This window comes from Lygodium microphyllum, chromosome 5 (assembly GCF_053477565.2).
Source record: "Lygodium microphyllum isolate KBCC chromosome 5, Lygodium_microphyllum_v1.1.10, whole genome shotgun sequence".
In the NCBI taxonomy this organism is placed as follows: domain Eukaryota; kingdom Viridiplantae; phylum Streptophyta; class Polypodiopsida; order Schizaeales; family Lygodiaceae; genus Lygodium; species Lygodium microphyllum.
In genome coordinates this window covers 73,005,860-73,030,888 of record NC_141139.1, presented here as the reverse complement: position 1 = coordinate 73,030,888, position 25,029 = coordinate 73,005,860, and the positions used below count along the sequence as shown (strand labels likewise).

Sequence of the window (25,029 nt, the reverse complement as noted above, 5' to 3'; positions counted from 1 at the left end):
CTCATCAAAGTCAATTCCATGTTCCTGCTTGTACCCCTTCGCAACCAACCTTGTTTTGTACTTTGGTGAGGAACCAGAAATTATCTTCATCTTATAAACCCATTAGCATGGAAGTGTTTTCTGCCCTTTAGGCAACTGGACCAAGTCCCAAGTGTCATTTTTTTTAAAAGATTCTATTTCTGACAACATGGCTTTATACCATTTCTTGTTGTCCTGTCTATCCATTGCTTTCTTGAAGTAAGAAGTTCACCACAGTCTGTCAACATGACATAATCAGCCACATTGTTTGCACCAGGAACAAAGCTATCAGGTTGTCTAGTAGCCCTAGACGATCTCCTAATCCAATGATCATGGTTTTCTCGCTGTTCTTGCAAATTTCCATTTTCAGTATCCTGTCATGGCATTTCAGCCTGCAAATCGGCACTAACAGCTTACTGTCCTAGCTGTTCCTACACATATAGTGGCTCATTATCATGGGCAATAGCTGGCTAATCATTTCCAACATTGTTTTCCATATTTACAAGTTCATTTACAGCAGGTATTTGCTGCTGTACGGTGGGCATATTTTGCTATCCAGAAGGCATTTCTTCCCGGAATACAACCCTACAGACCTCCTCAGTCTTTTCGGGATGTTTACGCATGCGATCTTCCCAGAAGATAACATCATTGCTGCGTACTACTTTCCTTTTCTCGAGATCCCATAATCTATAACCCATTTCACCCTCGTCACCATATCCTAGGAAAATGCATTTACAGGACTTTGGCTCAAGTTTGTTGTGTTTTCTTTACGAATATGCACAAAAGCCTCGCGGTCAAACACTTTCAGGTGAGTATATAAAGGTGGCTTGCCCGACCACGCTTCTTGGGGAATTCCCCCTCCCCCCCAAAGACCTATTTGGTGACCTATTAATCAAGTATATGGCTGTCATAATAGCCTCTGCCCAAAAACCATGGGGTAATGCAGCATGAGACAGTATAGTACGGATTTTATCCTGTATGGTCCAATTCATACGCTCTCCAACTCCATTTTGGGTGGATTATGAGGGGCAATGAGCTCTCTCTTTATCCCTTTGTTGTCACAAAATGCATGAAAGGCCTTGGCATATATTCTCCACCATTGTCAAAGCGAAGACACTTAAGTTTCTTATCTGTCTGATTTTCAGCCCAATGCCAAGAATTTTTTAAACTTGTCAAGCACTTCATCCTTGCTACGAATAGGATAAACCCATACCTTTTATGTAGCATCATCAACAAAATAGCAGTCTTGAATGTATCCCAACTCTCTGAAAGATGCAAAGCAAGAACGTAGCCTTAAATTCTTCATCAATCAAGAACTTCAAGGCAACCAGCTGGCTGAAAATGGAGTTAAACTCACTCAAGTAAGTAGACATTGCTGTACCCTCTTTCATACACAAATCCATAAGCTTTTTTAGCCAATACACTTTGCTTGCGGCACTCTTCTGGGCATACAATTCTTCCAATCGAGTCCATATAGCATATGCAGAATCCAAACCTTCAATATTAAACAACAAGGCATTAGAAATCGATAGCTCAATGGTTGAGCTTGCAAGCTCATTTAACTCATCCCAATCTTCATGTTCCATGTCTGCGGGCTTTGCTCCTTTGGTTTTAATCGTCTGTGCCTACTTCTTTTGCAACAAGATATTGTAGCATTGTTTTTTCCAAACTGCAAAGTTATGTGCTCCTTTAAGCTTCTTTATGTGCATGAGATTACTGCTGTCATTGCTGCCAGCCATGATTTTCAGCCCAAATGTGACCAAAAAATTCAGCAAATGCAGGCCCAAACTGTCACACAAGTGACTAAGGTACAAACAAGTACCAACCAACAATAAATGACCACATAGAAGCAGAGATTTCAGATCTGTAATTAAATTTTCAGAAGCACCAAACCATGTGCTACAGCATTCCACAACTGATTACAGCTGTTTCAAGGGCATATACATCACATTACATGAGAAATCCAAATTTTAGCTGCAATTTCCGTTGCACATGTCCCATGGGCATAAAATTTGACATGCACGGTCAAAAGCCCCAAAATTTTTGTCCTCAAAGCATCAACCACGCATCTGCATTTTCTCTGTCATGCATAGATTAGGCCAATTTTGCCAAAATAGAGCAATTTCAACAAAACCCCCAAATTTTTCCAAGTGTTGATGTCCAAATTGCATGGAATTGGACATGCGTGTACATAAAATGACCAAATGGTGCACAAATTTTGCCCAAACTGCAAAAGCCCCAAATTGCACAAGGTCCAATGTGCATCACTGTCGAGAAATTGGGTAAATTTCAGCCCAATTTTGCATGTACATGAAAAGCCCCAAATGTCGGGGACAAAATGTCACAAATTCCTGCAATTTCTAAAACAAATATCACTGTTGTGTCCTGCTCGCACCAAATCTGGACAAATCCCCAAAATTTTCAAGTCCTGTGTGCACTAATTTTAGTGAAATTGAAAAAAATTCACTAAAATGTGAAAAGCCCCGAAATTCCCGGGCAAATGTGCACCGATTTTGCAATTTTTGAGTCTGATTGTCCAGTTCTGCGTTAAGGTCCCCAGATCCGAGAAAGCCCCAATTTTTCGGGCCAAGATTGCACAGATTTCGAAGCTGTGCCTCCACGTGTGAAACCTCATCAGAGGGAAAGGGGGATAAAGTGTTTTTTTTAAAGAAAAATTTTTGATTTTGAAAGATGTGACGGGGGTTCCATTGACCCTGTCGTGGAGTCGCCACGCGCCCGTCGGCAAGTCGTCGCCTTCGCCTATCCGCCACCAACCCGTTACGCGATCGATGCCCCACTAATCCCGACTCCTCATTGGAGCCTCACATTGCACCTGTCAACTGTCCACGATGCCTACAGCTTAACTCACACTGCCTAGTCAGTTGCCCTGTCGCACACTCTCCAATAGCCGTTCTACAGTCCACGACCTCACGACCTGCTCGCCTGTGACAACTCCTGCTCACTTATGAGTGTCTTGTCACCACATTGGTCACCTTCTGCGCACGTGGTCTTCTGCCTCAACCTGGCGCACACAGATCGCCAAGAACTCCATCTGTCTACTTGTCATCAGCACTCTCAGCTGGTCTCATCTCGGGAAGCGCGCAAAACCCAATCGCTCTGATACCAGTTTGTAGTGACCGAGAGGCACGAAGATCAAGGCAGTCAGTGTTCGTTACATGCAACAAGACAGAGAGTGAGAGAGAGCAAAGTATGAGAATGTGCACGATTAGTGGGTACAAATGATGAGTGTACCTCTTTAGGTTTTTTAGATAGATATATATGTGTAAGTACAAGTGCTAAGGGTGTGTTCACACCCGATCACATTAAAAGGCACGAGGGCCTTTATTCCCAATAATCCACATGTGTACGTGATGTCCAATGTTTCAACTTTCCTTGGCTTTGCCAACTTCTGTAGGATATTTATCAAGGATAACTCAAAGATAGTCACACCACTCACCAAACTCACAAGAAACTCCAAGTTCTCATGGAACCTAGAAGCTGAGAAGGCCTTCTAGGCCCTAAAGACCACTTTCACCACTACCCCAATTCTAGTCCACCCAGATCCTACCAAGCCATTTTCCTTGGAGACCAATGCATCAAACTATGCCTTAGAAGCCATCTTGTCCCAACATGGAGATGATGGTCATATGCATCCAATCACATTCCACTCAAGGAAGTTCTCCCCTCTAGAGATAAACTATGAGAGCCATTGTAGATACTTTTGATACTTGGCAGCATCATCTAAAGGGGTAGCCCATAAAATCACAAAAAATCTACAATACTTTATGACAACCTGCATGCTCAATCGAAAACAATCCCACTAGAGTAACTTCTTATCTAGGTTTGACTTTGTCATCACCTATCGCCCAAGACTCCAACGATGCCAATCAAATGCTTTATCAAGAAGATCCTACCTGGCATCTAGAAAGGAAGAAGAAGCTTTTGATCAACAACGAGCAATACTACTCCAACCAGAGCACCTCCGGCTAGCAACGATCTCCAGTTGTCACCAAGACGACCCTACCTTGGTCCAATTAATCCATCAAGCCCAATCGCATGATGATTTGGCCAACAATGTCAAGAGAAAAAATCAAGAGAGAAAAGCAAATGAAATTTGTGAGTTTCAAGAAATTAATGGATTATTATACTCTAAGGATCTACTTTACAACTCTCCAGGAAAGCCGAGACTCCAAGTACTCCAACAATGCTATGATATCCCTGCACAGGATACTTTGGAGCTAATAAGACCTTAGAGTTCACATCTAAATTTTGGAAAAGCCTTTCCAACCTCCTTGGAGTCCAAGTTAAGTTATCCACAACTAATCATCCACACACTGATGGTCAAACATAACGGATAAATCAAGTCTTGGAACAATATCTCCACTACACCATCAACTACCATGAGAATGATTAGTTTGAGTTCTTGCCTCTTAGAGGTTTGCTTATAATAATAGTATCCATGCATCTCTCAAGCAAACTCCTTTCTTTGCAAACTATGGCCAACATCCAAAGATGGATGTGCATCTCTCCAATCGAGTAAAGAACCCTGCCACCCAAGATAAAGCTCAACATCTAGCAAATATACACCAAGAACTTAAGCAACAAATCCAAAAGGCTCAAAATCAGTACAAGCACTATGCGCAGCAACATCATCTCCAACATCCAAACATATAAAGTCGGTGATAAAGCATGGTTACTCAAGCATAACCTCCAGACAACAAGACTCTCCACCAAGCTAGACCACCAGAGATTTGGGTCCTTCACTATCATGGCCCAGATTAACCCAATTGCTTCCCGACTCCAACTCCCCAACACCATGACAATCAACCCAATCTTCCATGTTTCCTTGCTCGAGCCATATCATAGCTCACCACTGAGAAGGGAGAGGCCCGATCCCCCACCACCTATCCAAATTGAAGATCACAAAGTATTTGGGGTCAACATGTCTTAGACTTCAAGATCTCCTGAGGTCGATTGGAATAGCTTATTCACTGGAAAGAATATGACATCAATAATCGCACTTGGGAACTTGCAGAGTATCACCAAAGAGCACCTCTCAAAGTTAAAGAATTTAACAAGAGAAATCCAATGAAACTTGGACCAAACCACCAAGCCACTCCTAGAACTCATCGCTAGAGAAGGGAGTGATGTCACAGACACATCACTCCCATGCCATGATCAAGTATACAGATTAATTCTTGCCCATGCTATATGAATCCACACCCCATACAAACGCATTCTTAACAAGACATCCTCGAGGAAACCATGTGAATCGACCCTTGCCATGTCATCGTAGAACCTTCTAGGAGATATACCATGTCATCACCTGCATTATCGATAATGTCATCATAGAACCTTCTAGAGATATGCCATGTCATACCTACATCATCAATGATGTCATCATGGAATATTCTAGAAGATCATTAGCTGTGCTCCAACATCTATAAAAGAAGGGGCTCACCATAAGCTCCTCAGTGTTGCCAATGCTAGTCTTAGGAGCCTAAGGAGTCGAGACCACCAACTAAGTAACTTTGAGCTCTAGTTCTAGTTCTTGTCTAGTCATGGTATCTAGTCTTGTCTTGTTTACCATTATACTCTTGTTGTCTTGTCACCTTGTAATCTCCTAGTATGAGATCTTGTCTAGTATTGTCTTGTATCTTGTTTATCTCTATCGAGGGGAATCTTCTAATTCTGATAACTTGTATCGAAACCTACGGTCCTCGGTTGTGGAATCCTTTGTATCCTATCAAGTTCTATTGTCTATACCAATGGTCCCAGGTTGTGGGATTTTCCATATCTTATTACATTATCATTGTACATTGTGCCTCTACGTGGGATTATCTTGTAATCAGAATTCTTGTAACAAATCTTGCATCTAGTCTAGTCACTCAAGCACAATCTAGTGCTCCCATAACAATGGTCAGCTATATCGTATTCTACATTGATAATATATTACTCACTAGGTCAAATTGTACGACTATAACAAATACCAAGGCAAATGTCATGAGGATTACAATACTATGTTCAAGAGAGTAACATGCCACACCCATTTAAGTCAATATATGGGGAAGAGTGTGTGCTGCCCTTAGAAATTAAGTTACCCATTGTGAGTTTTGTGTTGAACCATTCTTTGGGTGAAGAGAAAGCATTGTAAGAAAGGTTAACCTCCCTACTAGCACATCTTGATGAGGTCCGAATGCACACTTTGTTACATCAAGAGGTAGGGAATAAGAGGATGACATGCTCACTTAACATGTGGATTAATTTTTACCACATGGTTAAGTAAATGTTGCACATGTGAGGTGTAACTGGAGTTAAGAGTAAACTTACGAGACCGAGACCCAAGCAAATCACGAGATGTCAAAGGCAAAAGTTGCCACACATGTACTTGGTGGTATATGGTGCTAGTTGTTGGCCCAGGTCATTCATTTGCCCATAAGTATCAATAGGTGACACTAGAGAAGTGGCGTTTAATGGTACCTAATGTCAATCTGATGGTCAAAGATGGCACAGAGACACTCAGAAATGGAAGTTGTCGAGTCAATTTAATTATTGGACAGTCAGATTATTTTGCGAGGCATTGAAATAATTATTAGATTAATTTTTAGTATTTAAAGACTGAAATTTATTATTTTATTCTGAATAATGCTGGAAAAACCATTTGGGAAGCCTACCATTTGTCAAAAACACCCATGCAAGACTAAAAAACGTCTTTAGAGTCTAGAGAGAGGCATTTGAGTGAATTTAGCCTGCAAGAGAGAGGGAGGATATGCTACTGGTCTAATTTGCAGCCATTGGAGGACCTTCTGAGGCAGCCAGGGGCAAGAGAAGACCAATCAACACCAGGTGATAGCATCTACAGGCCGTTGAGACAAGGCAGCAGTAAATGATTGATTTTCTTCAGTTCTTTGCATCTACAAGCTGTCGAGACAGTGGAGCAGCAGTAAATGACAAATTTTCTTTAGTTCGTCGCAAAGTCTGAATTTTCTCTCTCTTCAGCATTCTCTCTCATCTCCCAGTCTTTCTCCAAAGATTACAGCATTGAGATTACCAAAGGGTGAGAAATTTCAGACTATAAACCCTAATCTACAGCAAGCTGTAGAAATTAGCGTTTAGCAACAACCTTGGGAAGTGTGCTAAAATTTCGAAGCTTCAAGACTTGGATTCAATAGGGCTGAAACTGTTTTTAGTAAAATTCAAGTGAAGGGACTAGAAAATCGATGAATTTGGGACGTTTTCCATCTCCGTCAAAGCAGGTGAAGGCCAATTGACTGCCCAAACAATGGGCAAATCAGATTGAAGGCTTGCTAGTCATTTTGGACAATAAGAGAAGTTGGAATACTGAAAGGGATTGAGAGAATCCCATTGTACATCAACTTCTTCTTCAATTAAGTTAAATACATACCGAAAGGGGCGCTAGTTTTGGGGCCAATAGGGTGTCCAATGTCCAAGATTATGTGGTAAAATATGCATTTCAATTTTGTGAATTTGTTAATTACTGTAAATAGTGCTCAATCATGTTATTTACCACCCTATCCGAGGAGAAAGGTTGGTTTCAATAAAACTTTGCTCTACATTCCAAATGACAAATTAAGGATTCTTGTCTTATTTCTTGAGGATGGAGATTATTAGATACAAAGGAAATATGTACGAGGAAAATATCTTTCTGTCCAAGCAAAAGTACACCCTACAACTAGTAGAATAGTATTGCACTGATCAGTTAGCCTTTTGATGCTCAGACCTAAGGTTCTGTTATAGGAAAAATACTTTGGTTGATTCATACTAGGCCAAATCTTGCATAGTCAATTAGTTTTCTTAGTCAGTATTTTAATGCACCTAAAATGTCTCATTGGATTGCTTGTCTTCATCTAATAAGATAACTATGATGTAACTATAATTATGGACTAACTTATGGTCATGGTATAGCCTTGCAAGGCTACACTAATTCTGACTAAGAGGAGATCCTAACACATGGCATTCCTATAGTGACTATACCTCTACACCTTGGGCGCTGCACCCATCTCTTGGGCTAGCTGTAAGTAGGTGATGGTGGCGGCTTCCACGGCCAAGGCAGAGAAACGGGCTTTCTTAAATGATACTACGGAGGCCAACTATTTGAGGAACTTGTTAGCCGCACTTCAATTTCCTTCTGAGTCGCCTACACTTGTCAACTATGACAACCAGAGTGCCATTGCCCTTGCGGTCAATCCCATCATCACCCTTTAAACACCACACATGGCGATTCATTTCCATTTCATCAGAGAGCAAGTTGAGCTAAGTACTATTCTCCTAGAGTTTGTACTATCCAATGATAATTTTGCAGATATTTTGACCAAGGCGATCAAAATATCTACAAAATTTTCTTGTGAGTTGCCTATAATTGTCTATGCAACAACCAGAGTGCCATTGCCCTTGCAAACAATCCTATCATCATCCTTTGGACGCCCGCATTTCACCAGAGCCGCATTTCACCAGAGAGCAAGTTGAGCTAAGCACTATTCACCTAGAATTTATACCATCCAATGACAATTTTGCAAATATTTTGACCAAGGCAGTCGATAGGTCCGTTCTACAATACCTTCTACCACAGATAGGCTTGGGTACACCCTTCTCTACTTCTTCTGATTGACGGGAAGAGAGTGTTTCCCTCTTACTTCTCCTTCCAATTTGAGAGGGGGCAATTTCCTTCTCTTGATAGTGACAATGATAATGCTTACAATTGTTCACTTTTAGATATTTATTTATTTTGTATTATACCTTATCAACGTTTGTAACTTCATCCACACTGTCAGAATGATATGATTATAAAAGAACGCTTGGACAAGTGAACAATATCCCTGCAAGGGCACTGTACACATGGCACCGTTGCATTGCATTCTGCATAAGCATGCAATCTTGCATTTTCCATTGAATTACCTCATGCATTGGCAATCTGCTCATGTAAATATACATCTGTGCACATTTATCCCTTTTCGGTCACTCATGGACTAGTCAACTCCAGATCGATTATACTCGTGGCATTGCACATGGCGATCTCCAAATGCAGTTTTTTCCTATGCTTATATCCTGGCTTTGCTTGTCTTGCTTGCTCTCCCATCCTCGTGCTTGTCTCTCCACATACTTTCTATATGGTTGGCACACACACACACACACACACACACACACACACTTCCTTAAGAATCCCTAGGCACTTATCCTAGTAGTGCGTGGGCTTGTTTTTCCCATTTTATGAAGGTCATGGGACTATTCATCCATATTTTCCGTACTTCGAGACACAGTGTCTTAATGGAACAAACATTGATTTAAAATCCTCACTTAATTCTAAATCTTGTGACCCAAATAAAACACATCCCTCTCGAAAAAAAAAACACCAAAAAAGTCCATAGTTGATTCCATCTGCCCTTGTAAGACTTTGTAGATCCCTAGGAAATCGATGAGCACCCTTGGTCCGATACCCTGATCTTTCTAGGGTGATCGCTTGGCCTCTCTTGGTAAGATAACCATTGCATCTATAATCTTAGTAGGTTACTAGGTAGCCAATGTGTACCCTTTGTGCAATGCCATGTGGTTGCTTTGGGATGGGACACCTTGGGGTAAAAGAAAATACCTACACAAAGGCTTATTCCTCATGGCTCAATTTTGGATCTAAGAGTAGATATTGAGCTAAAAATGCACTAGCCTAATTTAAACAGTATCAAAACAAGCTTAATTAATGAAAAAACCTTCTAATTTTTAAAAGAAACATGATCCTAGAGAGTTATTGTGTCTCACTAGCAAAATCCTAATTTGAGTATCCCAAACTTTCTAAAAATAGGCATACACTCCACCACTCTCCCTCAATCTTGTTTTTGTGAGTTTCAAGAGTTGTATCTCTACTGCCCACACCCTGTTCGCGGCGGATATCGGGATCAAAGCTTCTCACAATCATTTGCTACCACCTAGCACTTCATTTCAGTCTCCATCTGATTCATCCATTGCTGGTGAGTACATCTGGAGGCTCTTCTACTACTAGCAACTACTCTATACTAACGTTCTGCTATTTTCACATGTAACCTAGCTACACATCCTTCTGAAGGCTGTATTTACACTCTAGAGCTGCCGCCCTAACATTCTCTCTCAGTCCCACGCTATGTTTGTTGTCTGTGGCTACCGCCCTAACTTTCTCTCTCCTCTCTCTACTGTGTTTCTATCCTATAACTGTCCCCAAATTTCCTCTCTCCTTAAGTAACTACGTTTGTAGTCTCACTTTTGTCGGGGCTGGTCTATATCAAATCCATCCTTCCTAGCTACGTTTGTTGTTGTTCATCACACAGAGGCTACCTTGCTATATTTCAAGATCTGTTCGGAGTACAATACACACTCCACTTCATAATCTTTGCCTTGATCTACGAGAGTTTAAGGTTCAATATTCACTGCATAGTATGTTTGCTACATGAGCATTGTATATTTAGTAGTTATTCACTTCATTATTCATTGTGTTTGTTGTCTCTGAGTTACCCTAATCCTAACTATGCTCTGTGTTTGTGAGATCGAAGATGGAAGCTCTCAACTAAGAATACACAGTAGAGAGTAGAGTGAGTGAGAGTGAAGACACAACACGATACACGATGCAATTCCCAAGTGTAAGTGAAAGTACAAAGTACAACCCTTAGACCTTAGAGTTGTTAAGGTACGTTCACACCCAAAAAATATAAAGCATGGTAAGTGAGCAAACTATATAGCATAAACACGCAAAATAGAAATAATGTAACTAGGGGAAAAAACCTCTTGTAAGAAGAGTAAAAAGTGCCTCGATGTCCTACTCTTGATCATCGACACTCCTCTATGAATGTAGGCGTAAGTCAAACCCAATAAACCCCCTTGGAGTGAAAAGTGATCAGCATACAAGGATCATCCACCAAAGGAGATCAAATTTAAAGAATTGCAAAATACTTCAAATTTGTCGTGAGGAAGAGCTTTGGTGAAGATGTCTGCTACATTGTTGGTGGTAGAATAATAGACAAGGCTGATATCTTTTGCATGAAGCCTCTCTCTAACAAAGTGATAATGGATCTCTATGTGTTTCATGCATGCATGAATGATGAAACACTTGGTTTCGTACCACTGCAATGGTAATATAACTATCAGTTAACAAAGGAGCAGGCTTCGTGACAAATATATCCAGATCACCTAATAAAGATCTCAGCCATACACATTCAACTGTAGTAGTGAAAGTTGCCTTGTATTCAGCTTCACAAGACAATGTGACAACAGTGGATTATTTCTTACTAAGAGAAGAGATGCAAGATGAGCCGAGAAAGAAACATTTTTCACTTGTAAAGTGATGTGAATCAAAATCACCAACCCAATCTGAATCACTGTAAGCATGTAATTGCAGTGGTCCTTGGCATAAAGCAATTCAAGAGTCCTAGTACCCTGCAAGAAACGAAAAACACGCTTTAGAGCTTGCCATTGTGACATGCGTGGGCTGTGCATATATCTAGCTGAAACTACAAACAGAATATCTAGCCTTGAGATGCATAAATAAATAAGGCATCCAATAGCTCGAGCATATGTATGAATGTCAAACAGATCACTATCATCATGCAAAGGCAACTTGAGTCAAGTCTCCATCGATGTTCTAATTGGCTTGCAATCCGATAGTAATGCAAAGGCCCCAAATCTGACATTTCAAAAGTTTGCAGCAAATTTTTCTTGAATGCTGAAATCTGATCAACATGCGTCCCTATGAGCAGAAGATCATTTACATAAAGACAAATGACTAGCAAGGATCCCCCCTCTTTGCATATGTAAAGAGTAGACTATGATGAGCTGTTAATGAACCCTTGGCTGAGTAAAAAGGCATCAATTTTTTAATACCAAGCTCGTGGAGCTTGCTTCAAGCTATACAAAGCCTTTTCCAACTTGCATACCAAGTGTTTGGATCCCTCCGCTGTAAAACCAATGTGTTCTTATACATTCACTTCTTGAAGTTCTCTAGGTAGAGATGCAGTTTTAATATCAAGCTGGTGCACAATCCAACCATAATGAGCAGCCAAAGCAACCATACACCGAATGATAGTTTTTTTCTTACTTAATCAAAAACAAAGATATAATCAGGAAAAACCAATATAAACTAACCTAAATAAGGTTTAAAACATAAGTATTGGGGAGTGGCAGCCGCACCATCATCCAAGTGCATCATATGAGATGTAGGAGCAAATGTCTCCTCATAATCAATGCCCTTCTTTTGTGCATAGCCTTTTTCCACAAGCCTGGCTTTGTACTTATCAATGGATCCATCCGCTTTTATTTTCAGCTTATAGACTCATTCAGTACCATTGGTGTCATCCAATGCACACTCTATTGTGCATCCTCAAAACAATTAGGCTCCTCATCATCATCGTGTATGTGCTGCCATAACAAACTCCATTGTATTAGCAAGATCATGCAGACATGCTTATCTTCTAGTGCGACCAGTAATAGGAGCATCCAAATCACTATCTTTCATAGTCTACAAGTACCACCTAGGCATTTTCCTAGCTTCCTGATTATGTGCATACTCTTGATGAACCTCAAATTCAACATCTTGCTATATATTCACATCAACCATAGGCTGAATTTTTGCATTGCTTAATGGAGCAGCTGGCAAGGAACTCAAAGTAGTAGAGATTATCTGTGCATCAGAATTATACTCATCTACATTCATTAACTGCTCATGCAAGTCTTGAATTTTGTTAAGATGATCTTGCATGGCATCACCTTCATCCATCTTCACATTCTCGAGCTCCTTTTTCAAGAAAGAGATGCGTGTCTCATTTTTTCCAGCAAATATTGCTCAAATGTGAGCCATGCTTCCCGTGAAGAAGCAACAGACTGTATATGCAGGATTATGGACCACTGAACTACCAATGCAATCAGTGACAATGCTTGGGCACCCCATGTGTCCCAAGCCTTTTGTGCAATTGATCTTTGGGAAAATGGCTGAGCTAGAGCTGGCCTTTGACCACGTCCTCCTTGGGGAGGTGTTACAAGAGCCACAACTCCAGGACAAACTTCTTCACCACTAACATAATCCCAAAGATTTTTGGCAATCAGCACATTCTTCGTCATAAAGGACCAAAGAGAATAGTTATTGCCGTCCAATCTATCCTCTTTCGATACATAGGTAAATACATCACTCTCTCCTTGATTAGCCATAATAAATGTCACTATTTCAGAAAACATTCATTGTTGGAAACACTGTAACAGATGCAAGAACCCAAGAGCAAGAATCAAAGCTGGAACAACTTGGAAATCTGCAAATTTCCAAAAATTACAGCATACACCAAGTTGTAATTAACAAAATTGTCTCACACTTCATCATAATTGTCTAATGTACATGCTGAACAAAGCACAATCAGTGCTCAGTGCACAACAAATACAAAAGCCCCAAAATTTTGTTGTCCAAAATGCACAATTTCAGTCTATTTCAAACTAAGTCTTCAATACATGTGCCGATGTCCTCTAAACAACCAAAAGCCCCAAATTATCTTATCCGAATCCCATGAATCTGCAATTTAGGTGCTCGAAAGCACATCCAGGAGCAAAAATGCACTCCTCACACAAAAGCCCCTCTCCATGATTCAAATTTCTAACTACAAAATAAATAAATGGCTTTTTTACTTTCAATGCTGGCGGCCTGGTGGGGCAAAAGGATGCTAAAAGCCTTGGTGAACGAAGGCAGTGGTGCAGACCAAGAGGCAAGCAGGCCTAGTGGACAAGGACATTGTAGGAGCAAGAGGATGACGACAGTACTGGAGACTAGTTGGAAGGCCATGCTCTGAGTAACATGCTGGTGGCACTGGCACTACTCGTCGTTGTTGCAGGAGAAGGCTGCTGGTGGCGCAATCAGCAAAGAGCTCGAAACAGGGGCAACAGTGCTAGAGGACATGGCGAGTGCTGCAGACGACGAGACTAAGCTGACGAACTTAGGGTTGATAGAGCCTATGTTGTGATACCAAATGTGAGATTGGAGATAAAAGCTCTCAACTAAGAGTACACACTAGATAGTAGAGTGAGTGAGAGCAAAGGCACAACACAATACACAATGCAATTCCCAAGTGTAAGTAAAAGTACAAAGTACAAGCCTCAAACCTTAGGGTTGTTAAGGTGCGTTCACACCCGAAAGGTGTAACGCAAAGTTAGTGACCGATTTATGTAACCTAAACACACAAAATAGAAAATAATGTAACTGAGGAAAAAACCTCTCATAAGGAGAGTAAAAAGTGTCCCCATTGTCCTACTGCATATCACCGACGCTCCTATGTGAGCGTAGGCGTGAGTCAAATTCAATAGTGTTTATGAGTCTTTGCTTTGCCATACGATTGGTTTTGTGTTTTCTATGTTTAGAGCACTTCTTCACAATAGGTATGTGAAATTTTTGGATGCTTTGATTTTACTAGAAACACTTGATTAATTTCATAATCAAATGTACAATGTTATAATACACATGTGATGCACATGGTAGTTATTCCATGGTAACAGGCCAATGACCCTGAGGAAGCAATGGGTGTCAAAGGAAAAAGTTGCAACAAGTTATACTAGCTGGGTTTGGATAAGAGTTCGTGTCAATTTGGCCCTAGGACAATTAGTTGGCCTATAAGTGTCAATGGTGACACTGGGGACCAGACATCAATCAGTTAATTAATGCATGTCCAAGGGTCAATTAAGGGACCACTTGAGGTTGCAAATGGCCTAGCCAATTAAATTGTGGATGGGCATATCTAATCTTATTTAGTTTTAAAAATAATAATATGATTAAAAATTGTTGAAAAATGGGATTAAAAGACTGCCACTTGGCAAAAATGCCCATGCAATGGGAGAGAAGGCTGTTCAAGGGCTGGAGAGACTAATTCAGTCCATCCAAGCTGTGGTAGAGAGAGAAGAGAGGCTGTTGATTAGATTGTGCTGCTGTGGAGAACCTTCTAGGGCTGCCAATAGCTGCAAGAGACCCAATAGGAGCATGTGATTGCAGATTAGGCCTTTCCAAGAGCAAGTGACAGCAGCCAAGGGCTGTCAACAGCATTTTTTGCACTCTTTGACAGTAGGCAACAACTTCTAGGCTGCTTCAGACAAGGCATAAGCAATTTTTGGGATTTTTCCCGATGGAAACTTTGAAATTTCTCTCTTGACAACATTCTCTCACCTTCTCCAGCCTATTCTTCGATAATTTAAGCAAATCTCAACCATTTGGAGTAGATTTCAGCCACATTTGGTGAACAGCAAAGGAATTTCAGTGGAGGAGATTATAGAATCTCAATATACTCCATCCATTTGCAATTAAAGATAAAGAAATACAACAAAAGGCGCCAATTTTGGGGCCAACAAGCTATCCATTGTCCAAGACTAAGTGGTAAATTGTGCATTTCAGTTTATGTGCTTTAATTCGCCGGTGTTATTATTGATTAATCAGCTTATTACTACCCTTTTCAAGAAAGAAGGTTGGTTTCATGGTTCCATTGCCAAGCTAACCCTCAATTCCCTTTACTTGGTGGGCCCAAGGCACATAATTGAAGGTCAAAAACTTTGCTCTAGCACTGAAATTGTGTTCAAATGAGCATTTACAGCAAGAATGTCTTCTTACAGTAAGATGGGATCAACTAGTGATGATGCATCTCATTCTGAAAATGCACCTAATGAAGAAAAAAATGCAATGCCTAATCTTGGAATAGGCTTACAACATGGACAGCAAGGGGAAAATGTTGTTGTTGAATAAGAAGCAGATCCTTCTAGGCCACATCATGTGGTGACCAACGAGGAAGTGAAGGATATGATGACCAGTATATGGCTATGCCATTTTTGCTTTTCCAACCGCAAACTATCTCATATGAGAACCAACGCGAATCGAGCTGGGATTCTTGCCATCAAACAAGTTCCCAAAAGCCATGGGAATCCACGACATGCCACGTCAAATTAGACCAAGTAGTAAAGTTAGATTCATAAAAACGAGTCTTATTCGTAAACGCATGCTTGGCTGATGCAATTGGGTGGATGGCTTGAGAAGGAGAATAGATGGATGGCATGCCCTTAGGAGAATAGACTAGGGCTTGAGACAAGTGGGTGAGACACATGTGCGTATAGGTCCCCCATGGAAGGTTGGGTTGGGGGATAAACCCCCGCCCCACTGGTACACATCCACCACCTAGATGTGCAAAAGCAAAGGATCTAAAGGGATAGAATGTGCCTATGTTTGAAGATCTCATACCCCTCATGTCCCCCTGAAAATCTCCCCACATCCTCTCACATATCCATCCTCTCCTTATGGTGCCATATCCCTCATAACATGGGCCACTCCAACACAAGGATATCCCTCCTCTGCATATCATGCACCTACACATCCTTCCTAGGCTTATCAGCCCAATCACACATTTGGGTCCATTCTGCATTCCTCACCAATGTATGGTGGGCACTTTGGGGCAAAGCCCCAAGTGTGCCCCAGTCCCTAACCATACACTCCCTACTTACCACTCAGCACTTACACTACAGTTGCTAGGGCTTGCTTACTGTAATTTGCTAGTAAATAAAGGATTTACCGCTCTTTCAGTCACAGAGGTTTGGTTTGGTTTCACACATATTCACCCACCCACCCACACCACGCACGCGCGAGCATATATTCACCCACACACATGCACATCACACACCCCGAACTCTTTCTGTTTAGTCTTTTGTATAGTATGACAACTACGCAATGAAACAAGTTAGAATATTCCAATCATTGGGTTAATTTTAAAAGTTGAAATTCTGAATCCAGATATTTCAGACACAATAACAGACTGGCTAGGCCTGTCTACTTTTCAACTAAAGTAGCACCAAGGACCAGGACCCTTTATTTCAGGGGAGTTTATAATCCTTTGGACATATAGCTACTAAAAACACTTTCTCCAGGGGGGAAAAGGCCAGACCACTTGCAAAGAGTATCCAACTTACCTTTGCTGAGTAAAGAATCAAATCGTCCTTGTTCAACTTTAGTGAACGGCTGATCCCAAGCGAAGCCAAGTTAAGAGCTGCCCGTGGTTCCGCCTGCTCTGAAGCTTATGAATCATTAACTTTTTACTATAAACATCCCATTTTGACTAAACAAGTACAACTAATTAGCGTGGAAGGGCACCTGTGATCCTGTTGTTACTATAAGCAAATCCTTTGGTGAATATTCATCCATATCTTCAGCTTTCACCTGCAAAACAAGGTTGTCCATAGAAAGCCCCATAATTATTATAGTTCTTCTGATTAAACCTGAGTGGGAAAAATAAATACTTCAGATTCACTGTCCAAAAATCTATCCCATCTCTACAAACAAAGCTCGTAGTAAAGAACAGGCTTAGATCGTGTAGGCCAACTTTAAGAAGCCAGTTGTATGTATAAGAAGCCACAAGTTAAACAGCCATTGCAGCTTGTAGGATTGGAAGTGGCACTACCTCTAATCTCCCGTGTAGACCAACTTCAGGAAGCCAGCCATATGTACAAGAAGTCACATGTTAAACAGACACTGCACTGCAGCTTGTAGGATTGGGAGTGACACTCCCTCTAATCTCCCGTCCTATTGCTCCCCTCCCCCTTGTCCACAAAGCCTGTCCCTCCCCCTGCCCACATAGCCTCTCCATCCCTTCTTACAGCCTGCTTCTCCCTCCTCCCCTTAACTTCCAACTCCATCTGTCCTTCCTCAGCCCTTCTTTCTTTGTAACATCTCTTCAGCTTCCTCATCAACTTTTTCATCCCTTCTGCTCCCAACCTCCTGCATCAAGTCCTGACCCAACAAATACCTCTCTTCTTCACCTTCACTCCTTTTTTCTCAGCCCACTCTCCAGACATAAAAGCAACTGCCTATGCTGAGAGAAATGTCTGTTAACACAGGCCTATGCCTTGACCTGCGGCATACACAAGTTCACTTACAATACACACTTCTATCACATGGACTATTTCATGGGGATAATGTCAACCACACAACAAGGAATTCCCATGTGTCATCACTAGGGTTGTCACGTCCGATGGCATCCGATTAGTACCGTCCGATACTAGTACAGTACTAATCGGGCCAATAAATCTTGGACCTACGTCCAATGAAAAAAATCATATATATAATTTTAATACATATACTGAATGTTGGGACTCATAGTAATACACTTTAAAGATTTAGAGACTTTATACTAGAAGTTTACATATTAAGAGCTTGAGGATAGAGAGGATTGCCAATAGAGAGCTTGAAAGTGGAGGCAAGGTGGAGATATGGGGAAGGAGAGCTTGAGGGAGTGGGGTAAGCTTGAGGAGAGAGAGTTGGAAAATAGAGAGCTTGAAAGTTGAGGTTGAAATTTGAATTTGAAATTAGAGAGGGAGAGAGTATATTGCTACAATTTACCCCAAAACTGACCCCAAATGGTCACAAACAGGCACTTGAAACAGTCGGACAGTTCCCATTGGACACCATCGGACGTGTCATTCTGGACGGGACAGATTGGACGAGTTGACCCATCTGTCAGACATGGACAACTAGGATCATCACATAATCATTCCATCCCCTAAACCAAGTGTTACCCTTCCACAGGAAAGCCATTCATGTTCCTATAGACTATATCTCAAGCGCAGAACAAGGAACCCCACACAGGCCATCGCATTGTCATTCCGTTCCCTAAAATTGAGTGTTAGCCTTCCATACAAAGGCCATTCATGTTCCTTTATCTCATAGATCCGATATATTTATGTTTTCTTCTAAGAAATCACAGGGCAATAAATCTATCATCTGGAGTGCTTACAACAGTTCATGATTGCGTTTAGATTTCACTGAGAATGCATCCAGGAGGTTTTTTAAAAATGTTACCACAACAGTATAGATGCCTTTATCTATTACAAATAGCAATTTGAATAGTCTTTATAAATAAGATGTAGAATGTTTGGATTTTTTAAGAAGTTTTTGCTAATGTCTTACCAGAACGGAAGGATCAAAAGGAGCTTGCCCATCCTTCCAAGCAGCATCTAAATAAGTTCGCAGAGACATGCCAACAAACACCTGCCATTTCATTTATGAAATTAAATCGATTTGTAGCAGCTACCTGATTCCCCATTCCTCAGAATATCTAGGTTCAGCTATTTAATCCATGATGCACTACCAGCTTTCGTCCTGAAGCATCAGCAGCTGCTTTCACACTGTTAAGACGGTGCACATTTGACGCAAACTGGGTTGTAATAACTCTCCCTTTTGCCTTCAAGATCCGGTTCATCAGTGCTTTTGCAACATCTGACTCACTAGTGGTCCTTCCAGGAGACAAGACATTTGTTGAATCACTCATCATCTGCCGATAACATTGTCAATACTACAATTAGAAAAGTAGCACCAGAAAACAGAAGTTCAAGGCCCTTTGAAGTTGCAAATCTTCGCACCAAGTCCTCCTAAACTTTTACTGAGCTACATTCAACATTTAAGGAAAAGAAAAGATTTCAGAGAGGCCAAACGCAGGGCCACCTCAGTTGTGTTTTAATTGAATGAGGCATACCAGAGTTACCCCCTCCTTAGCAAGCTCCTCTAATGCACTCCGATCAAACACTTTCTTGTCAACTGGTGCTTCATCAATCTAACATATCAAACGAAACCCATAAAATGCACAATTCAATCTCACAATCAGCACAAAACACATGTCTGTGTGCTTAACAAAAGGTTTCATGCTGTCCTCATATCCTACCTTCCAATCACCAGTGTGAAAAATTGTACCATCTTGGCAGCGGAGCACTAAACCACAGCAATCTGGGATAGAATGTGTAACTCTAATTGGCTCAATCTCAAAAGGACCAGCATTGAACCTCGTTCTCACATCAAAGGTCCTCAACCTATCTTCATATTTGATAGAATACTCATCGAATCGCCTTTTGATGAGCTGTCATAAGTTGCAATAATTAACCCCCAAACACCACAAGTAAACAAATTAGAAACAACGTTATCAGTTTAGGCTATACTTTATTCAGTTGGTTTTATCCATTAGATTAGTACAAAACAATAGGTCAATAAACACCATTACCATACCACAAAATGAAAAGACGAAGGAAGTCATCCTAAAAAGAGAAGCAAAACAAGTACACAAGTTGAAAATGGCGAAGGAATTACCTCCATGGTAAATGACGTTGCATAGACAGGAGTGTTTGGATCCAGAACAGGAAAGACCTGTTTTGATACGCTAAGAAGCCACATATGAGAAGCTTCCCAATATCACATACTATTGAAGAAAGCGGGGTAAAATTTTAAGAGATATTTGAGAATCATTCCTGAATAAGCATGTCAGAAATCAAATCCCTAGTTCATCCTCAAAACCACAACCCAACATGCAGAATTATGCAGCATGGAAAGGATCCTGCCAGAATGCAATAGATATGATGAAAAGTCGGCTTCACCGATGACTGAAATCAGGGGAGGAGAGCAGCACATTACCCATGGTAGAGCACCTATGTGATCCTCATGTCCATGTGTGATAATGAGAGCCTCAATCTTATGCCTCCAGCGCTGTATGAAACCTGTGTCAGGAAGAATTTTTTGTGCACCAAGTTCTTCATAGCTGTAACATGCAAGAACCAAGATGATACTTACAAGATACAGCAATGGAGGATAAGCTACCAAGAGAATGTAACAAAAACAACAAAGTTGATCAACAATGATACTTACTCAGGAAACATAAGGCCTGCGTCAATCAAGATGTAACGATCATAATGACCAACAAGCATACAGTTCATGCCAATTTCTCCCAACCCTCCAATAGGAAGAATGCGCAATGGAGGCCCATCATATCCTTCATGGAATTGTTGCAACTTCCTCTGCACCCTGTCCTCCATGCTTCGTAGAGGGCCTTCCAAACTGACTGCATTGATTTTCTGACCTTGCCTGTACCTCAAATCTGTCATGTGATTTAAGTTAACTGGGTTTTAAAAAATGAACGTGTATTTTTGAGTAGTACAATGCTAGCACTATTCAAGTACAGTCCTGTTTGAAAATAAGGGCCAAAGACCTTAAGGAAACACTATCATCACCAGGATTTCATCAACCAAAAGCAAATAAACACGAGCACAATTTTGGAACACTTGCACAAGCCCACAGTAGTACCACAACCAAGCTCCATAGCCAGCAAGCAATAGATGACTGAATGGAGGATAATAAGGGAAGAAAATCAGATAATTAGAAATATTTACTTGCATAACTTCTCAGAGAAAGCAGAGAAAATGATATCTGTTTAGGCTACAGAGCTACTTTCAACTAAGATTGCAATTCTTTCCATCTTTTTGCACAGATAACCTTTTTTCCAACACAATTATTTGTTCAGATTGTTCCTTCGAACTATTTGATGAGAATTGACATATAACAAACTTCCTATCAAGACAAAAAGTCATTCTTTTATGAGAGATCCTTGCTTTGAGTTTCAGCTAGTGTAAGACATGCTTGGGTAGGCAATGAGCATTATTATTTCATGTAAGCTCTTTCACTCAGTGTTTGTTCCATTGGTGAAGTTATTCTCAGTGATGTTAGTGATGTACATATCATGGCTATATGGGCATCATATATTAGTTCATTCAATTTCTGAGTAAAAGTCATGTTTATGGCTGGACAACCTGCATTAATGGTCTCAATAAATGCTGGCTGACCTGTTTATTGTGTTGTAATATTTCAGCCTATATGAAGGCTGCCTTTCCTCCATCTCACAATCATCTGATACATGCAGACTGCATCCTGCTGGAGAGAGGGAGACTGGTAGCACTCTGCTGGTTTCCCATAGCCCATGCCTTTGTACACTTTCTTCAGTTACTTGTTACTGAGTTCATGTATTCTTGTTCTTTTTTTCTTTTTTCAGTTCTATGTGTTTATCCCAATTACCTGGGTGGCTGACTCTTGCCCCACCGCTCAACTAGCTAACCCCCCCAACCCCCAAGTTGAGATCTAGGCTTGCCCACGCCGCTTGGTCAGCATTGAAGCCCTCTCTCTCGATCAAGTATGGGAATGTTATGCATACCATCCCGTATATATATTACATTTCACATGTGAATACACCCTTGCAAGTGTAAGTGTACCGTACCCTAAGTATATATTATATTCTTTTATTCTTTGTGTGTACCACACTAGTACACACCCATCCCTCAACTCTTCACTCTCTCTCTCTCTCCACTGAGCAGCTGCATACACCTCAATTGACGTGCATATTTCTTGAAAGCTTCCTCTCACACTCTTCAAACAGGTATGAGAGAATTGGAACACGTGTTTGTGTGCTCAAGGACCGGGACAAGCAGTCATTGTCTATCTAACTAGCAGTCATGACCAACTGGCATAGGCGATAGGTAGGAAAGTGAGGAAGAGGTATGCGACAGCAGTCGCACGGCACATACAAGTCAGCTACAGGCGGATTTAGGCAGTCGGCACGTCACGCTTGACCAGATGACCCCAACAGCTGACCAGGAGCAGGCCACGAGGAGGCAATGGGATCACGGGTGGCAAGCATAGGTGTTGGTGTCACATGTGTGACCAGCGGCGCAATTCCAGCACTCGACAAGTCAACGACTAGTTGATTCGAAACATTTCAACAATTTTTCAATAGTTTTTTTTTTAATTATTTCTTGCAAGCATGGCCCCTATTCGTTGATAGGGGTTCACACGCATAAGCATTGTTTGCAGAATTGTGTAGATTTATGCCTGAAAATTTGGGGCTTTTCTGCTAGTAGTGCAAAATAGTGACATTTGACCTAGAAATTGCAAATATTGTGCACATTTGCCCTGGAAATTTTGGAGTTTTTCATGTACAAGTGAAATTTTACTCAACAGAGCAGTAGCATGAACAACTTCAGACCAAAAATGTTTTGATGTAGTATTTTCAGCCCATCAATGCCCATGTGTCCTATTAAGGGTGCGTTCTCATGGGATATGGATCCATATGGCATGAGCAGGAATTAATCCATACACTTGATCGCATCATATCCGTGACATCGTCCCTTCTCTACCAACAAGTTCCGTAAGGAGCGGCTTGGTAGTTTGATCCATGCTTCATTGGATTCCTTTTGTGAAATTCTTTAACTTTGACAGGTACTCTTTGGAGATATTCTGCAGGTTGCCAAGTGTGATCATTGATGTCATTGTGTCGATCCGTTGTAGGGAAGCTCCTTTGGTTGATTCATAGTAAGCCAAATTTAGCATACTCAATTAGTGTACTTTGTCAGTCAGCATCTAGGCTTTCACATTGGATTGTTAATCTTCGAGTCTTGAGATATTTGCAGTGTACTTTTCATTATGAATTGACTTATGGACATGGTTTATGCTTGCACCAAGCATTCCCATGGTGGTTCTCTCTTTTCCTTGGGCATGACTCCCATTTCTTGATCGAGCCGTAAGCAAGAGACCATGGCGGCTTCCACGGCGGAGGCTCAATATAGGGCTCTCTTTGATGATACCACTAAGGTCATCTATCTAAGGAGCTTACTGGCTGCATTTCACTTGCCCTATGATTCTCCTATAGTTGTCTACTACAACAACTAGAGTGCCATTGCCCTTGCAGGCAACCCGATCATCACATCTCGAACACGGCATGTGGGAGTCTACTTCCACTTCACCAAAGAGCAAGCTAAGCTAGGCACTATTCGCCTAGAGTTTATGCTTTCAAGCGAAAATTTTATAGACATTTTGACCAAAGTGGTCAATCAGCCAATCCTACAGTACACCCTACCTTGGATTGGCTTGGGTCCACCCTCTACTTCAAATTGACGGGGAGAGGATGCTTCTCCCTCTAGTTTGAGAGGAGGTGGTTTCTTCTCTTATTCGGTGACAGTGATTATGTTTACAGGTTAGCTTTGGACATTTCAAACATTATTTTTTGTATTGTACTTAAGAACATTTGAAAATTCAACCGCAATGTCAAATGACATGATTGTAAAAGGACACTGGGACAAGTAACAATTTCCTTGCAAGGGCACTATCCATGTGGTACCGTTACATCGCATTCTGCATAAGCATGAAATCTTGCATGCCCCTTTGCATTACCCCATGTATTGGCATTCTGTTCATGTAAACATGCATCTGTGCGCATTTATCCCTTTTCGGTCTTTTCATGATTAGTCAACTCTGGATCTCACCATATTCATGGCATTGCACATGGCAGTTCTCCCCAATAGCCTCCCCATGCTTACTTGCTTGCTTATCTTGCTAAGCTCACTTTTTTTTTTTTGCCTCCCCACATATTCTCCATATGATTGGCACACACACACTTCAATATCCCTAGTTACTTATCTTAGTAGTGTCTGGGATTGCTTTACTTGTCTGAGCATAGCGGGTCCATCCATCCTTATTTTCCCGTACTTTGAGACACAGTGACTTGATAGGACGAAAACTACTTTCAAATCCTCACTTATTGCTAAATCTTTTGGAAACATCAAAAACAACAGCCGTTCTTTTAAAAAAAAAGGTCTATTGCTAATTCCATCCGCCTTTACAGGACTTGGTAGGCCCCTTGGCAGCCAATGTGCACCCTTGGTCCGATGCCCTGGACTCTCTAGGGCGATCACTTGGTCTTCCTTGGTAAGATAACTATCGCCTTTGTAGTCTTGATAGGTCACTGGGCAACGGACGTACACCCTTTGCCCGATGCCCTGACTGCTTTGGGGTGGGACGCCTTCTGATAAAAGACTATATATGTTAAGCACTAATTTCTCATGGCTCTCTTTTGGGCCTGAGAGGGTATGTTGAGCTAAAAATCCATTAGCTTGACTTAACAGCCACAAAACATGCTTAATTAATTAATCAAACCTTTTATTTTAAAAAGAAACGCAATAATAGAGAGTTACTATGTCCCACATGAAAAACCCTAACTGTGTTCTATGTTATCAGTTTGTGCTTTGTTATATGATTGGTATTGTGTTTTTGTGTTCGAAGCATCTCATCATAGCTTCTTCATTGATTGTCTCATCTTCAGAGAAGCCTTGGCTCATTAATAGTAGTACTTCAAGCCATGACTCCTAGAGGAAATTTGTTGCAAGATCTTCATC

At 41.1% G+C, this 25,029-nt stretch overlaps 1 protein-coding gene across 2 annotated transcripts in view; it reads right to left on the bottom strand.

Moving 5' to 3' along the window:
- Positions 1-25,029, bottom strand: part of EMB2746 (RNA-metabolising metallo-beta-lactamase family protein) — a 51,821-nt gene that overhangs the window by 21,519 nt on the left and 5,273 nt on the right. For both annotated transcript variants that reach the window (XM_087677971.1, XM_087677972.1), the window contains exons 2-10: positions 20,681-20,909; positions 20,450-20,573; positions 20,129-20,185; positions 19,710-19,901; positions 19,524-19,601; positions 19,140-19,322; positions 18,959-19,039; positions 17,147-17,212; positions 16,966-17,058 (exon numbers count right to left, since the gene is read on the bottom strand). In XM_087677971.1, the coding sequence (XP_087534097.1) occupies positions 16,966-17,058; positions 17,147-17,212; positions 18,959-19,039; positions 19,140-19,322; positions 19,524-19,601; positions 19,710-19,901; positions 20,129-20,185; positions 20,450-20,573; positions 20,681-20,909 (1,103 nt within the window). The remainder of the gene's footprint in view (positions 1-16,965; positions 17,059-17,146; positions 17,213-18,958; positions 19,040-19,139; positions 19,323-19,523; positions 19,602-19,709; positions 19,902-20,128; positions 20,186-20,449; positions 20,574-20,680; positions 20,910-25,029) is intronic.